General features: G+C 46.5%; 1 protein-coding gene across 3 annotated transcripts in view; it reads left to right on the forward strand.

Annotated features, from left to right (window-relative positions):
• The window catches only part of LOC142857380 (histo-blood group ABO system transferase 1-like), a 100542-nt gene that overhangs the window by 8455 nt on the left and 73419 nt on the right, over nucleotides 1-18668 (forward strand). For 2 of the 3 annotated variants that reach the window (XM_075985518.1, XM_075985516.1), the window contains exons 2-7: nucleotides 7292-7361; nucleotides 7973-8029; nucleotides 8500-8547; nucleotides 9834-9869; nucleotides 11759-11893; nucleotides 14483-15759. In XM_075985518.1, the coding sequence (XP_075841633.1) occupies nucleotides 7292-7361; nucleotides 7973-8029; nucleotides 8500-8547; nucleotides 9834-9869; nucleotides 11759-11893; nucleotides 14483-15173 (1037 nt within the window). In that variant the 3' untranslated portion in view covers nucleotides 15174-15759. Of the gene's footprint in view, nucleotides 1-7291; nucleotides 7362-7972; nucleotides 8030-8499; nucleotides 8548-9833; nucleotides 9870-11758; nucleotides 11894-14482; nucleotides 15760-18668 lie in introns of those variants that run through there. The other variant, XM_075985517.1, reaches the window with a different exon arrangement.

Genomic DNA, 18668 nt, shown 5'->3' on the forward strand with positions numbered 1-18668 from the left:
GTCTTTCTCAACTGAAGACCTAGTACTTCTAAAAAGAACTGAGGCCCAATTTTACCTACGAAATGAACAGACAAGGCAGCTGCAGCCTTGAGAAGAAGCTGTGTACTTGTTGCCGCCAAACTTAGAAAAGTCCAGTTGATCTTAAATACCACTATTGATCTGAGAAGGACCGGAAGTATAATCCAAACTGATTACGTATCAATTAAAAAGACAGAAATTTACCACTACCTGGGTTACCCTAGGTTCCCGCTGAAGGGATCTGTATGAGCTCATAACCCCTAAGACTAAGTTTTCAGCACAAAGGAGATTTATTTGTTCCTGAGGGACAAATGGCAGGGAACAAGAGACAAAGATAGGAGACAGAGGAGGGGGGAGAGGAAAGGAGTATTTGTTCCAGAGGGACAAAGGATTGACTGCCTCTAGATAGAGAGGAGACAGATGTGGCCCATAGACAAGTGGGGCTTCTAAAGGTAAAATGAGAAACCCCATGTTAGGATGAGGTGTTTACTGTGCATGTTAATTAGTTGAGCCAAAGGGGGCTTTTGATTGCTGGATTAATGGTGGAGGAAATGTTCAAATAAGGGCATAGACCTTGAGGATTAGCTTTAGGAAAGAATCTAATGGTTTTTATCAAGGCAGAGAAGGGCATGGTCTGCTAGAGTCCTGTTTGCTGTGCTCAGGCTCACTAGAGCCCCTTCATTCCCTCCTATTTGTTTTATTGCTGGGTGTTGGGGAAAGGTTGCTTCCTGCTGACGTTTGTGCATTGTTGTTAGGGGACCCAAGGCAGCTGGGAAGGTTTTAATTGAAGATTGTAAATGCCATATTCATCAGATGTCTGAAGAGTATAAGGAGCACGTGTTTATTAAGTATTTATGCTTAATTTTGAAAACAGGCTACATGAAGTTTATTTTGGTAATTAATCATGCATATAAGTATAGTTCTGAATACATTAAGCTAACACAGTATTTATAAGATCAGGGATCGCGGCTTTATCCTTTTAAAGTTTGAGCCTTGAAGTTTGAGTTGAAGATCTTTCAGCAAGAAAATAAACCTTAAACCATAAATGTAGCAAGCATCTGTCATTACAGAATATTACAGTGTTTCTTTCTACGACATAGTGTAAGCTATAGGCAGTGTCAGGACAAGAAAGGGTAAAAGAAAGAAAGCGACAGCAGCTTTGGTGGAGGGAGGTGTTATCGCCAGTCTAGAAGTTATATTTTAGTTTACTTGGTAATCAGCTGTGAAGCATTGGCTTCAGGAAGCAAGGGTGGAGGAGGCCACTGTAAGAGTGTAAGAGCGTGGCTGCTGTGGGAGCCTGAGGCTGGGTAAGTGGGGTATTTGGGTTAAGGACCAGCGGGAACCAGCATCAGGCCGAGAAGAGGGGGTCCTTTGGAGCTATGACAGGGCTGTGGATGAGTCAAGAGTTTTGGGGCATCACAGCTGGAAGAAGTCCCATGAACCACAGCAGTAGAGGAAGCAGGAGAGGAGGCTTTTGTGGCAGGCGCAGGGTTAGAGTAGCCTTCATTCGTAATCTCAACGGCCTCGTTGGGGAGCAAAGGTCATAGATCTTTGACCATCACATAGCACTTCATTACACCTTTAGCTGCTTGCATATGCCTTGGCTACCAGACCCAGAAAGTCTGAGAGATTTTCCTGTAGATGAGGAAATAGGAAAACTGACCTACTTTGGTGAGGCAGATTAGAGCAATCAGCTCAGTGTTCACAGTTTGGGCAGGGCCCTAATGGTGGGCCAGGCACGGGCAGTTCTTTGTCTACCGTTTAGGGTAACCATAATACAGGTGGAGCAGGCTGTGCCCCATCGTCTTCCACAACCTTGGAATAGTCTCTAGGAGCTGGCATTTCTATCTATACTGAAAACTTTTCTCATTAAACACTTTAAATGCCATATTCCGCAGATCTCTGGAGAGTTTGAGGAGCATGCATTAAGTATACCGACTTAAAAAAAAAACTTTATTTGTTTTTAGTTACTTGTTTTAGGTTTAACCTTGAAATCATATACCGGAAGCTAAATCAAGCTTGCCTTTGTAAATGAATTACAATGCACCTAGCATGGCTGTGTGCATAGTTCTGAGCATTTAAAAACTTGATCACTTTTAAGGAGATTGAGTATTAACTTGCATGTCTTTAATAGTTTACAAGTTTGTGGCTTTTTTTTTTAAAGATTAAGATTTTACAACTTTATTCCCTTTAAGTTTGATTTTAATGTGCCCGTATGCCCCTGTAGTTTCAACTCACACCCACAACCTCATAAGGTGACTCACTTTTTATTTCCAGGAATACGACATTTATCCTTCTGGGCTGAATGGGTGGTGCTGAGAAGATGATGGGGCCTCTTAGGGCAAGGCTTAGGTTGGAAAAATATGATTTGTACAATAAGGGGTCACTCAGAGCAGGACAGACCTGATTCCAACCACCCCAGTATTAGTGTTCATTCAGCCAGGCTCTGTTTAGGCTCACGGATCTCTTAATAAATCCTTAGAGTGGGATGGGGTGAGTTTCTCTCTTTTTGCTATGGAAAGACAGGTTTGGAGAGACGCAATGGGAAGGGTGAATGGAATTGGGGTGGTACAGCTGCAATCCCTGCTTCTATCATTGGGGATGCATTCCTGGGCTGTTCTCTGTCCTTTCTTCCCTCCCCACCCCCACTGTCCTTCCTTTGTTACCTTTCCTTCCTAATATATGTTGACAATTATTATATAGTAAAGCATACAGTGTATTCAAGTTGATAACTTTGATACTTGTGACATAGTCTTTAGTCAAGATAAGGAGCAGGTCAGCTCCTCAGTTCCTTCTGCCCTTGTGCTGTTCTGCTGTCCGTGGGTCAGAGACCAGTCATTTTCCTTGTTCTGGGACCCTCAAAGGACCTGAGATTCTTCAGTGGGTGTTCATACCCTTGAGGCCCTAGTTTAGATCTAGTCCCTGCCTGGAGCTGAGACAGATGTCTTGAAGATTGAAATGTTCAGGATTTTTAATGAACTTGACAAATTAGTGCCTATTCTTAGGCTACCCATATTTGTTTAATGTCTATTCGTCTACCCAGTGAAATGTGTTGAACCCTGGTAGGTATCCTCTAGCCAGGTACCAGGAAGGATGCCTGCCACAGTGAGCAGGATAAGGAGGTAGGCTTGGAGGTATAAGTGAAAGGCCTGGTGTGTACACATCTGAGAAGCAGCGTGTCAGGAGAAGAGCAGTGCAGGGGAAGCACAGCCCCAGAAGCTGGCGGAGAGTGCTGGGAGGTAGAAAGGGCTCCCACCACACAATACAAGCCTGGAGTTACAGCAATAGCTGATGAGCTTGCTGGGCACTGCTGCTGTGTGGACCTGTTTCTTAGAGAATGCTTGCTGGCTCTTGGAGAACTGACCAACCAGGAACTCTGGAAAGTGTAACACACTGGGTCTTCCTCTTTTCCGTGGGTCTCCCTAGTGCTTGACAAGAAGACTTATTGAACATCTTGGCAGTGACCATGCCTTGAGGTGACCTGATTGTCTAGAACCTCTCTGAACATCCTTAGCCATCTCTTCATTTCCTGTACAGGTAGTGATTGATGCTCGGTGATGCTTAAAACAACCCAACACCATAGCCCTGGCTGCTGCAAGTCAAAGAGATCCACCTGTTACTGTTGTTTTGATTTGTGCCTCCCTAAAAGCAAGAAATGCTGAGCAGCATTGTTATTTCTTAGTAAAATGCCTGGCAAACTTTTTTTTTAAATCCTAAAGTTAAGATATCTTGTCATTGTTAGCATTTTTATTGCTGTGCAGAAACACCTTAATCATGGCAGCTCTTATAATGGAAATACATTTAATTGCGGTGGATTACATTTTCATAGGTTTAGTCAATTACCATTATGGTGTGACCTGGTGGCTTGCAGGTGCACAAGGTGGCGGAAAAGCAGCTGAATGGTTTGATCTCTTGACCCACAGGCAATAAGAATTGGTGATGGCTTGATATAGGAGACCTCAAAGTCCATTCCAGTAGCGATACACTTCTTCCAGTAAAACCGTACCTACTCCAGGAAAGCCGCACCTTCTAAAGGTGTCACTCTCTCTGAGCACATGGGGGTCAGTTACATTCAAACTACTACATATCCCTTTTTGTATTTTATCAGTTTTCAAGTCCAATTCCAGAGGATCTGATGTCCTCTTGTGGTCTCTTCAGGGAATCAGCACGCATGTCGTTCACAGACACACATGGCAGTAATACCCACCTACCCCACAAAAACAGGCAGACAACCCCCCCCCCGCAAACAGAACCAAACAACTTAAAATGAGGTAAAAATAAAAAAAAAGAAATGAAAAGGATTTAAAATAATGGCTAGGGGCTGGAGAGCGAAACTGGGTGGAGGTTTTCTCTGAAAAGGGTTTTCACACCTGCATACAGACTAAGTCAGATCCTAGGTTGGCCAGGGTACCACCTGGATTTATCTTGCCAGGTGACAGGGGTCAGTATAATGCCCGAATCCTAACAGTATCAGCAGGCACTCAGGCTTTCTGAACTGTTGAGCCGTCTTTCCAGCTGGCTTTAAAATATTTTTTCCTTTTTAGCATTTATTTTTTATTGATTGAGAATTTCATACACGCATAGATAGGTTTTGATCAAATCTACCCTGTATCCCTCCCCTCTATCTCCTCCTCTATTCCCTCACATATATTTTCCCCATAACTTCGTGTGACTTTTCAAAAAACTCACTGAATCCACTTGACGCCACCTGCATGTGCTTGGGTGTGGGGTCACCTCCTGGTGCATGAGGAGTTAAGAGGCTTCATTCCTGAAGAAAATGGATTCTTATCTCCCCTGTAGCTGAGAGTTACCAGTAGTCTTTAGCTAGGATGGGACTTCCTGAGCCCTGGTTTTTAAAACATGGTGTGTGCATAGAGAGGCCAGTAGAGGGCGCTGCTTGGCCTCCTTTATAACACTTTACCTATTCCTTTGAGGTAGGGTCTCTCTCTGAAACCGAGGCTCAGTTTTCTTAGGCAGGCTGGAAGCCAACAGACCCCTTTGATCATCCACCACTGCACACACACTTGGAGTTGGGGTTGCGGGCTCTCATTCGTGGGATGCCTGTCATGCTACCTGCTTACTGGGATCCCTGCTCAGGCCCCCATGATAGCGCAGCAAATGTGTTTAATCCCTGAGCAACCTCTCCAGCTCCCACCACGTGGTTTTTGATGACTGCTAGAATGACGTGATGGGGAAAAAAATATTTTCTTAAATGGCTGGGACTATTTGGGCATTTTTTTTTTTAAAAAAAAAAAGCAACAGAAAAGAATGGAGAATTTTCACATGACCCTGTGGTAACTGTTGACAGCATCAAGCTACGTAAACAGCCAGCCGAGAGGGCACATGTGTTTCCTGACTCCTGTGTAGATGAAGAAGGGGATGTGGGGACATGCACAACAAGGGGTTCCTTGTTCAAAGTTTATCAAACAATTTCTAAATGGACACATTTTATTAGCTATAAAATAAACTTTAAGAAAGCTTTTTAGCTGGAGGTTGATGGGAAATGCCTTTAATACCTACATTCAGGAAGCAGAGGAATCCAGTATGGTCTACAGACTGATTTCCAGGACAGGCAGAGCAACAGAGAAAAACAAAACAAAAGACCAAAAATAAAAAAGATATGAAACAAACAACAAAACACAAGAAAAGAAAAATGCACATTCCTTTCTGTTTTTGCATTAAAGGTCACGTTTTTTCCCCTTTTTATTACAGCAGGTATTTTGCTCTTTTCAAACTCTTTATTTTTGTATATATGAGCGTTTTGCCTGCATGTGTCTGTGCGCCACTTGTATGCTTGGTGCCTGAAGGGGTCAGAGACCACCTTGGATTCCCTGAAACTGGAGTAGATCATGGCTGTGAGCTGGCATGTGGGAGCTCTTCAGAAGAGCAGCCAGTGCTCTTACCTGGTGAGCCATCTCTGCAGCCGCAAGAAGTTATTTTCAAAAAGCTAAAAAAGGAGCAACTATTTCAACATTGGGCAAATGTTACCTTCAGTCAGATTTCTCTATAACCTATGACCACCAAAACGGGGAGGAGAACATAATGAGGACAGAAAGTTCCCATGTCAGTTTCTCTTCGGTTCTAGAAGTTTTAGATCTCAGTTGTTCCTTTCTGGGAGGATGTGGAGACGTGGAGAGGAAGCATAAGAAGTGACAAATCGGATGGCTCAGTGGGTAAAGGTGCTGGAAGACAAACTTGACCTGAGTTCAATCCCTGGAACTCACAGTGTGGAAAGAGAACCGACCTTTGAAAGTTGCCCTCTGACCTCCATTAGTGCTCTGAGGCACGCACAGGTGCACACACGTGCAACTAAATAAGCAAATAAAATAAGAGAGAAAGTATTAGATCAGGTGGTTTAAAGGGGGAAGTAACTGCCTGGGACAGGGAGTCTAAGGCTTTTTAGACATAAACCTTTAAAACACACCATGTGTGTGCGGGTGTGCCTGTGAGTGACAGAGGACAGCCATGGGGAGTGACGTCCTTGCCTTTCACCTTGTTTGAGACAGGGTTTCTTTGTTGTTCCTCTCTGTGTGCAGGCTAGCTGGCTGTGAGCTTCCGGAGTCTCGCACCCCCTCCCACCTCATTACAGGAGTGCTGGGATTCCAGATGTCTGGCTTTTCCTAGGCTTTGGGGTCCTAGGAACTGAGGTCCCTATACTTGTGTGGCTATGACAAAAGCTTTACCCACTGAGCTCTTCTCCAGAGCCCACACCTGAGTCTATTTAAATCTATGTCTTTTAGGTCTATTTGAACTTGATTATGAGAATACATAACTTCTAGAGATGGGACAGTCATCTGAGGTATTAGGGGCATAGGTCAGCGGTGGAACACTTACCCAATACTCATGAGCCCTGGGTTTCAACCCAGGGTCCTAGGACTGTCCAGCTGCTGGCCCTGTGGATGTGAGCCTACAGGGGACAGAGGGGGAGCTGCCCTAGCCTCCTCTGATGGAGCCACAGTGACCCCAAGATATTCATTTGGTTCATTTCTATTTGCCCAGGGAAGGGGTGCTTAGTGGCGTGAGGACATGGGGGCCCTAGGGAATCTTGAGGGCCCAAGGGAGCAGCTGGAGTCAGGAGCAGGAAGTAAACAACTTTCTTTCCCCTCTGAGTGCACAGTCAGGCTGGAGCCTCATCAAGGATTGGGGCTGCCTGAGATAGGGCACCTTGGTTGCTGTGGTAATGTGGATGACCTCTGAGTCTCAGGAGAGACCTGGAGGGGGGTCAGGCCTAAGAACGGCATGTGTAACTGGATCCCTTGCTGCTGTTTTTCAGGAAAACCAAAATGCTTCTCGCTTCACCTCGGAATCCTTCCCCTCACAGTGTTCCTCTTGGTCTTCTTTGGGTAAGAACCCGGGCTGGTGAGGATCCTGAGCCGTGAGCATGCCCATTTCCATGGGAGTGATGAGGGTGCTCTTGGCCACTCCCACAGTGGCACGTCCACCTTTTGCTTCTCCCCAAAGTGAAGCGTCTCTTAAAAGACTCTTGATTTCACAAAAGGGTTCTTGGGGCTGGATGCCCTGTCATTTGACCCTAGCTATGTGGGTGGGTCTGGGGAAGGAGGCAAAGGCAGGTCTGGTGGCTCGGAGGCATTTCTCTCTAGATGCAGATGGTCTGAGAACCCTCACAGAGCAAACTCACTGCCATGTTCTGTAGACGCAGTCTGGAAATACAGTCCGGTGTAGTCTTGAGTTATAGGTACCTGGCATGGAGGTGGGGCTGTCTGCAGCTGCTACAGGTGTTTAGATAGAGGTCTTGTGCCCAGGGTCCTTCTTCTCACCACCTCTTTTTCTAGTGTGATGGGCATGCTTAGTTCTGTCACGTGGCCCTGAATCCCCACTGAGAACTTCTGTGTTCACTGTGCTGGGTGCAGTGGTGCCTTTTGGAGGCGGGGACAATTAGCTGGTCTCAGATCTGTGTCCTGAACAGCTGCCCCTGTGTGCACCCTTCCCACAGCTATGGGTTCCTGAGCCAAAGAAGTCAGAAATCGAGAGACCCAGGAGCTGTGACTAGGTGAGTGTTTGTGGAATGTGTGTGTCATATATGTATGTGGGTCCTATATGCGTATGCGTATGTAAGTGTGTATCATGTGTGTCTGTCATATGTGTCTGTGTGGTGAAGGGTTACTGACTGGGTGAACATTCTGCTTCCTGCTCTCTTGTGTCTCTGCCATCTTACACTTCTACATAGATGGGTCTACTCCTACTCCAGGCTGCACAGAGCAGCCTCAACTACCCCATGCTGTCTTTTTAAAGGGAGTGTTTGGGGGGGCACTATTATCTTTCCTGTCTTCAGCCTTGTCCTCCCTCCTGAACCTGCCTGGGACAGCTTCCATTCCCAAAACACCTTCCCTGCAGCCTGCTGAATGCAAGAGTTTTTTTTCTTCTATAACTAGAACAAAGTTGTACCCTCAGGAACTATACTCCTTCCTCCAGTCTCTGTGTACCTGGTCTTAATCTGTCTCCTGTGTTCTCCTTTTGCAGTGTGGATGTCGGAGAGCTGGATGTCCGGGAAGCTGCAGCCTTGTCAAGGTAACCTGCCCTCACATGGTGCTCGCCACTCTGGACTAAGGGGGTGCAGATGGAGGTGTGTGTGTGTGTGTGTGTGTGTGTGTGTGTAATTATGAGCAGCTAGGATGTCCCTTCCTGTACCCAAAGTGGAGCACCTAGCCCTACACTTTGCGTTGACTAACTGCATGTCATTTGACTTTTAAATTGTCTGCCTGGCTCTTGTGGTACAACTGAGTTTACAGATTTCACCGCATTCCCAGGGCAGCATACACAGAACGTTTACTCGTTCAGCGTAGTAAGCACATTCATGCTGTGGTGCAGCCATCACCACCATCCGTCTCCAGAACATCCCATCTTGTAAACTGTGTCCGTTAAACACTGACTCCCCATTGCCCAGCCCTACTGGGGGTCCTGGCACCCATCTTGCCTGTTCTGTGTTGTTCCTCTGAGCACAGCCACTCTGTAGTAGTGTCTCCTAGGGATGGGGTCCTGTAGGGTTTCTCTCCTGGTGCCTGGCCAGACTCACTCAGGAAGGTGTTATCCTGCACAGGCTTCATCCCTGTGCAGAAATTTCCTGTTTCCCCTTTTTTAAAGGCTCATTCACTGCCTTTAATAAAATTATTTTTGTTTTATGTGTATGAGTGTTTTGCCCACATGTATGTCTGTGTACAACATTCATGTCTGTAAGCAATGAGGCCATAAATGGTTTTGGATCCACTGGAACTGGAGTTACAGACAGGTGTGGGTCTCCATGTGGGTGCTGGGAACTGAATCCCGTTGCTCTGCAAGAGGAGCCTGTGCACTTCCGGCTGAGCATCTCTCCAGCCCTGCATCTGGGCTGCATAGGGCTTGTAGCTTACTAGTAGGGGTGGCTCATGACCCTTGGGGCTTGAACTTTTGAGGGAACTTTACACTGACATTGGGACCGGTCTCTGTTCAAGACAGAGAGCCAGGAATCTTTGTGCCATCAACCAGGGGAGGACCATGGCAGGCTGCAGGATCAGGCTAAATGGTCAGCATCAACCCGGGATAGAAATGTTCAGTGTCATATGACCTGTGATTAAAGTGGTCTCAGCTCTCCCAGCCTTAAATGCGGGAGGGGGTCATGATTTCCTCTTTCTGCCTCGTGTCAAGTAAGACTGTGATCTTCCTACTTTGGTCCATCCTAGGCTCCCAGGATCATGGACAGGCTCAATGGCTTGGTTGCCACCACTTGTTCAGGTCTGTGTGTCTGGTGCACAGCCGCCAGTGACATGCATTCCAGGGACTTTCTTGTCACCTTGAGTTCTGGTGTTTTCTTATTGCAGGATGGTCTACGCCCAGCCAAAGACGTTAACACCCAGGTGAGTAGATTTAGTCAGTGCATGTGTAGTGCAGGAGTCGCAAAGGTACAGAAGGACCATTTGCTTGCAGCCAGGAATAGTTCAGCAGCACACCTGAGACCCTGGGTTAGTCTCCAGCACTGGAAAAACAAAAAACCCAATTATGATTCTCTTGGCTCTTGGCACGCACTTCATCAACCCTTTCCGAGACTTAAGGTTGTCTGATTCTGGAGCCCAGAGCATCTTCTGGCTCTCATTTCCCATCTGGGCTTCTGTTCATTGTTTCCTGTCTCTGTCACCTGGGTTTTCAGAGATGTGGTGGTTGCAGTGGCAGTAAACTCAGTTGCTTCTAGAGCTTGGGGGAGTGGGGTTGGGGTAGTCAGTGAGAGCTGCTGATTAGCCCAGCCCACACTCAGGGATTGCCACATCCACGGCTGTCTCGCCTGTGTGACAAAATGCCTCTCAGGTGGTGGCTGTCTCAAAATGAGGGGCTCGTGCTTCCTGGAGCTTGGCCCCCCAGTGGTTTCCTGGCAGTCTGCTCCAGTTATGGTGCCTGATTAGCCTTAATGACCTCATTCACTTTGTTCCTGGCGATGGTTTCTTGCATTGGCTTTGCTATCTTTTCTTCTGTTCTACTTTTCTCTTGACAAAAACTTAATCTGTTCAGGGAACCAGGAGACATTCCCAACGGCTCCTTGAATACGGAGGAACTGATGCGTCAGTTCCCTCCCTTGATTCAGGCCATTAATGTTATGATTAAGACTCTGGCTTGCTCTCTGGGGGAATTTATGGATACCCTAGAACAGAAAGAGCTCATGATAGGAGATTTGGTAGAAGATGGGTAAATTATGAAGGAAAATGTATGGAATGGCATGAGTTACCATTTATGGAGAGGCTAGCCAGAATGAGAAACCCCTGTTACATTTTAGATAGGAAAGAAAGGCAGGCTATTCTTGATAACATGAAGCCAGCCATTCAATATTGGAGCAAACCTTGGGGGTGGAATCCTGAAGAATGGTGTTTGGGTTACCTTGGTTACCTTGAGGGCAGATATGATTTAGTGTAGTAATATGGGTGGCGGGGCTGCGTCCCCAACACCCCAGCCGCCCAGCTCGGCTAGCTTATGCCCAAAATAACAACACACAAACTGTATTCATTTAAACACTGCTTGGCTCATTTCTACCTAGCCTCTTCTAGGCTAACTCTCGCACCTGGACTAGCCCATTTCTTATCATCTGTATAGCACCCGTCTTACCGGGAAGATTCTAGCCTAAGTCCATCCTGGGTCGGAGCTTCATAGCGTGCATCTTCCCTGGAGCGGGGAGCATGGCGTCTTTCTGAGGCATCTGCTCCGGAGAGGAGAGCTGTCGAGTCTGACCTCACTTCCTCTTCCTCCCAGCGTTTTGTTCTGTTTACTCCTCCCACCTATCTCCTAACCAATGAGAGCCAAGCAGTTTCTTTTTATTTAACCAATGACCTTCCTCCACCAATTTAGGGCCATGAGAAAGCGCAATTGGTTAGTGGTGTAAGACAAATTTCAAAGAAAAGCTCTGCCCACCTGGCCCTGACCACAAGACTTGCTGAGAATAATCAATTGTCTGTAATCATTTTTCTATGGAAGCTTTTATGTCTTCCAACTTCCTTCTGTAATCTCTTAAAAGTGATGCTTGAATTTTAGTAAAATTGCAGCAGATTCAAATCTCGTTAAGGTTGTGTCTGTCTGTCATTCGCCGATTCCTGGGTTCTCCTAAGCCTTCACCCCTGCTCTTCCTCGGTCTTCGATCTCCAAGAGAGTCAATCTGTGGCAAGGGATGGTGGGCAGCCCTGAGGGAAGCTGAGGGTGAGAATCTGAGAAGGGTTCCTGCAGACGTGTTTGGTCACATGTTGCCTGTGGCTTTCTCCCCTTGCAGTAGAGAAGATGTTCTTGTCTTGACTCCGTGGCTGGCTCCCATCATCTGGGAGGGGACCTTCAACATTGACATCCTGAATGAGCAGTTCAGGCTTCAGAACACCACCATTGGACTGACAGTGTTTGCCATCAAAAAGTAAGCAGAGAGTGCTGGAGAGATGGCTGAGGATAAAGTACTTTGTTCAGGGACATGAGGACCTGAGTTTGATCCCTAATACCCGTGTAATGACTGGGCATGGAGTCACACCTCTGTAATCCCAGTACAGGGTGGAGGGGAGAGACAAGTGGATCCGGGCAGCTTTCTGGACAGCACAGACAAACAGTGAACTTCAGAGTCAGAGAAGGAACCCTGTCCAAAGAACAGAAAGAAATGACAGAAGAAGACACCCAAAGTCAACTTTGGCCTCCACATAGGCACACAGACAAGTAAAGATGAACATATACAATGGGCAGACACACACATGCACACATACACACACACACAATAGTCAAGGTGGACGCCAGTCACACTAAGCTTCATTTTTGTATTTAATATGAAGCAGGCATGGGGCTGGTTCACTCTGTCACCCTGGTTAACTCTAGAGGGCTCAAAGGGGAATGAATTCAGCTGTGACACCTGCCAGTGCCCCAGGCCAGCTGTTCCTCGCTCTGTGATCCTAGCCAGGTGCTATTTTCACCTCTCAGCACACACTACACACTTCAATGTGTACTTATCCCCAGGTCTGGTGGCAAGGGACGGAACGTCCACAGAGCTGCAGCCAATCATGTGTGTCCCAGGCTTTTCTTCTTAGGCCACCACCAGCTCACAAATCATGATATGGAGACTTAGTATTAGTTTTGAATGCTTGACTTAGCTTACCTTTTATTTTAATGTGTTTCTCTTTATCTACATTTTGCTGTGGGGCTTTTTTTTTTACCTTTCTACGTTCATTCATCAGTTTGTTCCTTCCTACCTAACTTCCCCCTTCCTTCTTCCTTTTTTTCTCCCTTGTTTTGTTTTCTCATTCCTCCTTCTCCTCCTCCTCCTCCTCCTCCTCCTCCTTCTCCTCCTCCTCCTCATTCTTCTCCTCTTCCTCCTTCTCCTTTTTTCTTCTTCTCTTGTCCTCTCCTATTTATTCCCTCTGCCCAGCAGCCCCACCTAACCATCTTTTGCCTAACCATTGGTTGTTCAGGTTTTCATTAGAACAATCAGGTGCCTTAGGCAGACACGATGAAACATATGAACACATCTTTACATAGTTAAACAAATGCAGCATAAACAAGTGGAACACATCTTTCATAGTTAGAGTGATGTCCACAACAGATGTGTCCTCAGATGCAGGACAAGGTGGACAGCAATGGTTGGGTCAAACCTTTCATTTTAGCCTTGTGGGTGGAGAGCAGCAGACCTGTAAAGCCCTGAGACCCTTCGTCAGGCTGACTTTAGGTCACAGACAAGAAACTTGCCCTGTGGAAGCCTGCAGAAGCGGGACAGAGTGGCATTACAGTGTAGAAGGCTGTGGAAGGCTGAGAGCTGCTTTTGTGTGGCCTGTGAATGAGAAGAAAGGGGCTTTATCCCTCCCTGCAAGGGCTCGGTGAGACCCAAGGATAGCACTGAGGCCTTTATACCCATCAGTCTTGAGAGAGGTTTGGGGCTCAGCTGGAGGGATCCTAGGCACCTTGAGAATGCCTGCAGTGCTAGGGACAGAGAACTTCACAGTAACAAGACACACACACTACATTGTCTGGGTGCTGCTGGGTTCATGAGCAAATGCCTTGCCAGGTGTGAGTAGGTGCTTGGTGGGAAGAAGGCCTCTAAGGGAACTAGCATGGTCACCTTGGCATAAAGACAACAGACACGTCTACCTGTATTCTGCCATGGTCCCCACCATGTTGATAACGGCCTGAACATCTGAAACTGTAAGCTGCCATCTCAATGAAATGTTTCCCTTATAAATATTGCCATGGTCATGACCTCTCTTTTCAAAAATAAAAACCCCAAGTAAGACAGAAGTCTTTTGCCCTTGGACCAGAGAGTTTGGCTTAGGCTTGACCTTCCTTTTAGGGTGCCCGTTTCCCCTTCCCTGCCTTCTCTGCGAGACTGATTCTTTCTTGGTGGAGACCATAGGGGAAGACTCTTAGGAACATGAGAGAGTTACTGAGTGGTTGTCCACAGGCAACTTCAAGTCTCCTCTGAGTTAGGTCTGGGATAGAGAGAACCTTTCCTTTCCTGAGGCAGGACCCTGGAGGGTGCCACAAAGGAGGGGTGCAGGTACTAGGCACTTAAAAATCTATCTTGGCCCACCAGAGCTTAGAATGTGGGACCCTGTGCCCAGGCTCTGCTCAGGCCAATGCAAGGGTATGGAATGTGGAATGTGTTGGGATGGAGGGGAGGGTGACAGACTCCTGGAGAGGTGGCCTGCTGAGGGGCCTGCCAAGACAAGAGATACCTGCAGCACATCTGCCTGGATCCCCAAGTCTGGAGTCATCTCTGCTGCCTGAGTAAAAGCTTCCAGGCCTCTGCTTCAACATTTCTTGCTTAGATGTGGTGCTGATGGTACCCTTCTGAGGTAAAGGAGGGTGAGGTGAGGAACAGCCTGCAGACTGCTCAGTACAGCTGTAAAGTGGGGATGCTGTTACTTCAAGCCTCATGTTAGCCATGGTTTCTGCTGCCTGGGCCCCTGCCCTGGTTAGTCTTGCCCTAGCTGTGTTAAACCTCTGCTTACCCCTTTGTCATCGTCCACAGGTATGTGGTGTTCCTGAAACTGTTCCTGGAGACAGCAGAGCAGCACTTCATGGTGGGACACAAGGTCATCTACTATGTCTTCACTGACCGTCCTGCCGAGGTGCCGCAGGTGCCCCTGGGGGCAGGACGGAAGCTGGTGGTGCTGACCGTGCGCAACTACTCCCGCTGGCAGGATGTGTCCATGCACAGGATGGAGATGATCAGCGACTTCTCTGAGCGGCGCTTTCTGCAGGAGGTAGACTACCTGGTGTGTGCAGATGTGGACATGAAGTTCCAAGACCACGTGGGTGTGGAGATTCTCTCAGCACTCTTCGGTACCCTGCATCCCGGCTTCTACAGAAGCAGCCGAGGGTCCTTTACCTATGAGCGCCGGCCGAAGTCCCGGGCCTACATTCCCCGGGACGAGGGTGACTTTTACTATGCAGGGGGCTTCTTTGGGGGATCAGTGGTGGAGGTGCACCGTCTCACCAAGGTCTGCCATCAGGCTATGGTGGAGGACAAGGCCAATGGCATCGAGGCCGTGTGGCATGATGAGAGTCATCTGAACAAGTACCTGCTGTACCACAAGCCTACAAAGGTGCTGTCCCCAGAGTATGTGTGGGACCAGAAGCTTCTGGGCTGGCCCTCCGTCATGAAGAAGCTGAGATATGTGGCTGTGCCCAAGAACCATCAGGCAATCAGGAACCGATAGCTGAATTCCTGTTGGAGAGGCCAGGCTTATATCCAGGGTCACTCCAGGCTGTGTGGAAGTGGGAAGATTTGAGAGACATAATGAAGTGTCGCCATCTACCCCACTTCAGGGTCTAGCAGGCCCAGTACCACTTGTCTTACCCTACACTGAGCCCCTGGAGTGGCAGCCACCCTCAGCTCCCACTGTGTCTCTAAGCTCCTTCTCAGTGAGAGGTAGCAGGAGCTTGCAGAACATGGGAGAAATGCTGTCATGCAGTTACCTGAGGGCCTGAGCATCCTTATTCAGTCATGTGCCTTCCTCTTCTGGGAGGCTTGACAGATGGCCAGTGCCCTTAGGAATAGGCAGGAGGTCAGGGAGACTCACAGCCTGCAGGCCTCAGAGGTGCTTAGCTCCTGTTTAGCCCAGCTGGTAGATCAACAACCTGTGACCATTGCCTCTGCTCAGTTTTGGTTCATTTGGGAATAGCTAGTTATTCATCCTGGGACTAAATGTATCTGTAGATGATACAGGAAGTTTAATTTTTTTCTTTTCTTTCTTTCTCCTCCTCCTCCTCCTCCTCCTCCTCCTCCTCCTCCTCCTCCTCCTCCTCCTCTTCTTCTTCTTCTTCTTCTTCTTCTTCTTCTTTTTCTTTTTCAAGGTACTTGGAATTGAACCCAGGGCCTCATGGATGCTAGTCAGCATGCTACCACTGAAGTCCGGGTCAAGAGACACATGACTGAACTTACTGAGTGTTAGGTCCACTGCCTCATTTTATACTCCAGTTTTTTATCTGAAATTTCCAATCTAAAGAGATTGATACTTTTTTTTTTCAGTGTTGCGATCAGACTCATGTCCTACCCTCCAGTTTTACATTTTTTAGATGGTAGAGGGTATTGTTGCTTGTTTGTCTTTTTTTTTTAATTGGCGCAGAATCTCTAGTAGGTCCATCTGGTTTCGGCCTTAGTATGTGTCCAAGGATGGTCTTGAACTCCTGATCCTTCTGTATCTTCCTCTGCAGTGCTGGGGTGATAAGCATGCCATGACACCTACCTCTGATGTTCTTAATTTTCTTAAAACCCCAGTGATCTTGGTCCAAAATGGTTTCTCGGCCCCAAAGTCCTTTGTGTCCTTGGCTGGTTTTTCATTTCTCACAGTGTCAGATTGTGTTTTTTTTTTTTTTTTTCTGTGACAGGATCCCTATGTATCCCTGGATGGCCTGGAATTTGCTACTAGACCAGGATGGCAGAACTCATAGAGATCCTCCTCCCTCTGCCTGTCACCACACCTGGCCAGATTTTTCCCCCTCCATCAAAGGTGGATAAACCACCAATGTCCAATATTCCATAAACCTTTCCCATCTTGACAACCCATGTATGTGCTGTCTGACAAGCCTTGGATACCCTTGAGACTTGACTTCCCTTCAAACCCTTACCTTTCTCAGCAATTATGAATTAGCCAATCACATTCATTCTGATGTCTGATTCCCGTCAATGGAATGAGGCCCAGTCATGACCTGTGTTGCCAAAAAAGCAAGTGAACATCCTGCCTAGTGTGCTTGCTTGCTCTGTGTGGCGGAACACACTTTTCAGAAAGAAATAGCCTTGACAGGTTGTTTTTGATTCCTTGTGTGCTCGTGAGATACTGAGAATGTTCTCCAGAAACATGAAAGCTAGAGGGGAGTGTCTTTCTGTCTCTTCTGTGATTGGTGGATTCCCTGGGTTCTCGGCCTCTCTGCAGGATCTCTAAAATGTAAGGTAGAGGGTTCTCCTTGAGGTCAGGAGGGTCATTTAACCTCAGAGATTATGGTAGTTAAGAGAGGTGTGGGGCATTATTTAGGGGGGTTCAGACAAGGCTGGAGACGTGGAGGCCCCATAGCCTTCTGTGAGCTTCTATATCCTCTTCAATATCTCTGTCTTCATTCCCACTCAGGGTTGATCTCGGTTATCTGGTGCTGGAAGCTGAGAGTTGGGAGTCTTTAAGGTAACAGCTAAAGTAAGGTACAGAACGATCTGAATATTAAGATGGAAAAATTCCAATGGTGCTTCATGTTAGGAGCTTCCTGAGTGCCGTCATCTTTCCCTTTTCTCTAAAGTTCATACAAGCTTCAATCTCCATTTGAGAAAAACCAAAATAAGTGTTTTCACAGGGGCATGCCCCGGGTTCCTTGTGCTCTCCACTGTCTATTCCTAAGACCCGTTCTGGAGAGAGAGAGAGAGAGAGAGAGAGAGAGAGAGAGAGAGAGAGAGAGAGAGAGAGAGAGAGAGAGAAAGAGAGAACTCAAACATAAGTCAATCAAAACAAAACGTTAAAATGTTGTCCAGCTGTATCTAGGAGCACACACCTGTAGTCACAGGACCTGACAAGTGGCAGACAGAAGGATTAGTAAGTAGCTCAAGGTCACCCTCCACTTCTTATCAAGTTTAAGGACAATCTCCGTTATTTTGACCTGATCTCCAAATATTTAAAAAATAGAAATCCCACACTAGCTCAGAATTGAGAATAATAGAGGGTTATTTATCCTCAACCTCATCAAAGGCCTGAGAAGGGAGATAATATTACTTGAGCAGGCAGGAAGTACAATCAAGCAGCTTCCAAAGAGAGCAATATATGACAGAGACAATTAGTTACCTGAGTAATCACCCGAAGTTTCATTTGCAACATTGAAGCAACCAATTTTAGTTCTGGCCTAGCATAACTGATAGACCATTTTTAGAGGCAGGAAAAATTTCAGAACCATCTTGCCCTGTCTTGGCAAGATTTGACAGTCTTTTTCCTTGTGTCCTGGTTATCAATTTCCAGATACCATGTACTTTGTCAGTGGTTAGGATGCGAGCAGTTCCTTGCCCAAATGACAATTGTGCCAAGAAGAAAACAAACTCTGAGTACAGCGTCTTTGGTGCTCAACATTCTCTCGGGGGTAGATTGGTGCTGTCAGGAGCAATCAAGTCTCAGCTCAACAGAACCCTAAGTTATTTAAATGCAATGTTCTACAGATTCTTGAAGTTGTTGAAGATTACCTATCTAGACAGAATACAATCTCTATGTATCTAAAGAGCCTAATTGATCTGACTGTATGTACAACAAGCATGAACAACTATTGACCTATAATATTTAATACCTGTATAACTTAAAGACTAAAGCTTCATGTCAGAATACTAAATAATCTGTAAACAAATGTACAACAAATGAGGACAATGACATCAAAATGTAAACAATCTAAGTATCTTGGTCAGAGGTAGGATTAATAGATAATGCAATATGAAATTATATCCTAAAAGTTGTATCAATATTCAAAATGTCCTAAACAGAGGCAGAAGCATGCATATATACAATCTGACAGAGTAGCTTTGCATAGGTATACAAATATTATTTGAGCTTGTATCAATATACAAAAACGATACCAATGTACATTATCCACAAATAATAGCTCTATTACCCACTATTACTATCCTCCCCCCTTTTTTTTAAACACACATAGTTTTCACCCCAACCCTCTATCGAATACAAGTAATAATC

Source organism: Microtus pennsylvanicus, chromosome 9 (genome assembly GCF_037038515.1).
Source record: "Microtus pennsylvanicus isolate mMicPen1 chromosome 9, mMicPen1.hap1, whole genome shotgun sequence".
NCBI classification, from domain to species: Eukaryota; Metazoa; Chordata; class Mammalia; order Rodentia; family Cricetidae; genus Microtus; species Microtus pennsylvanicus.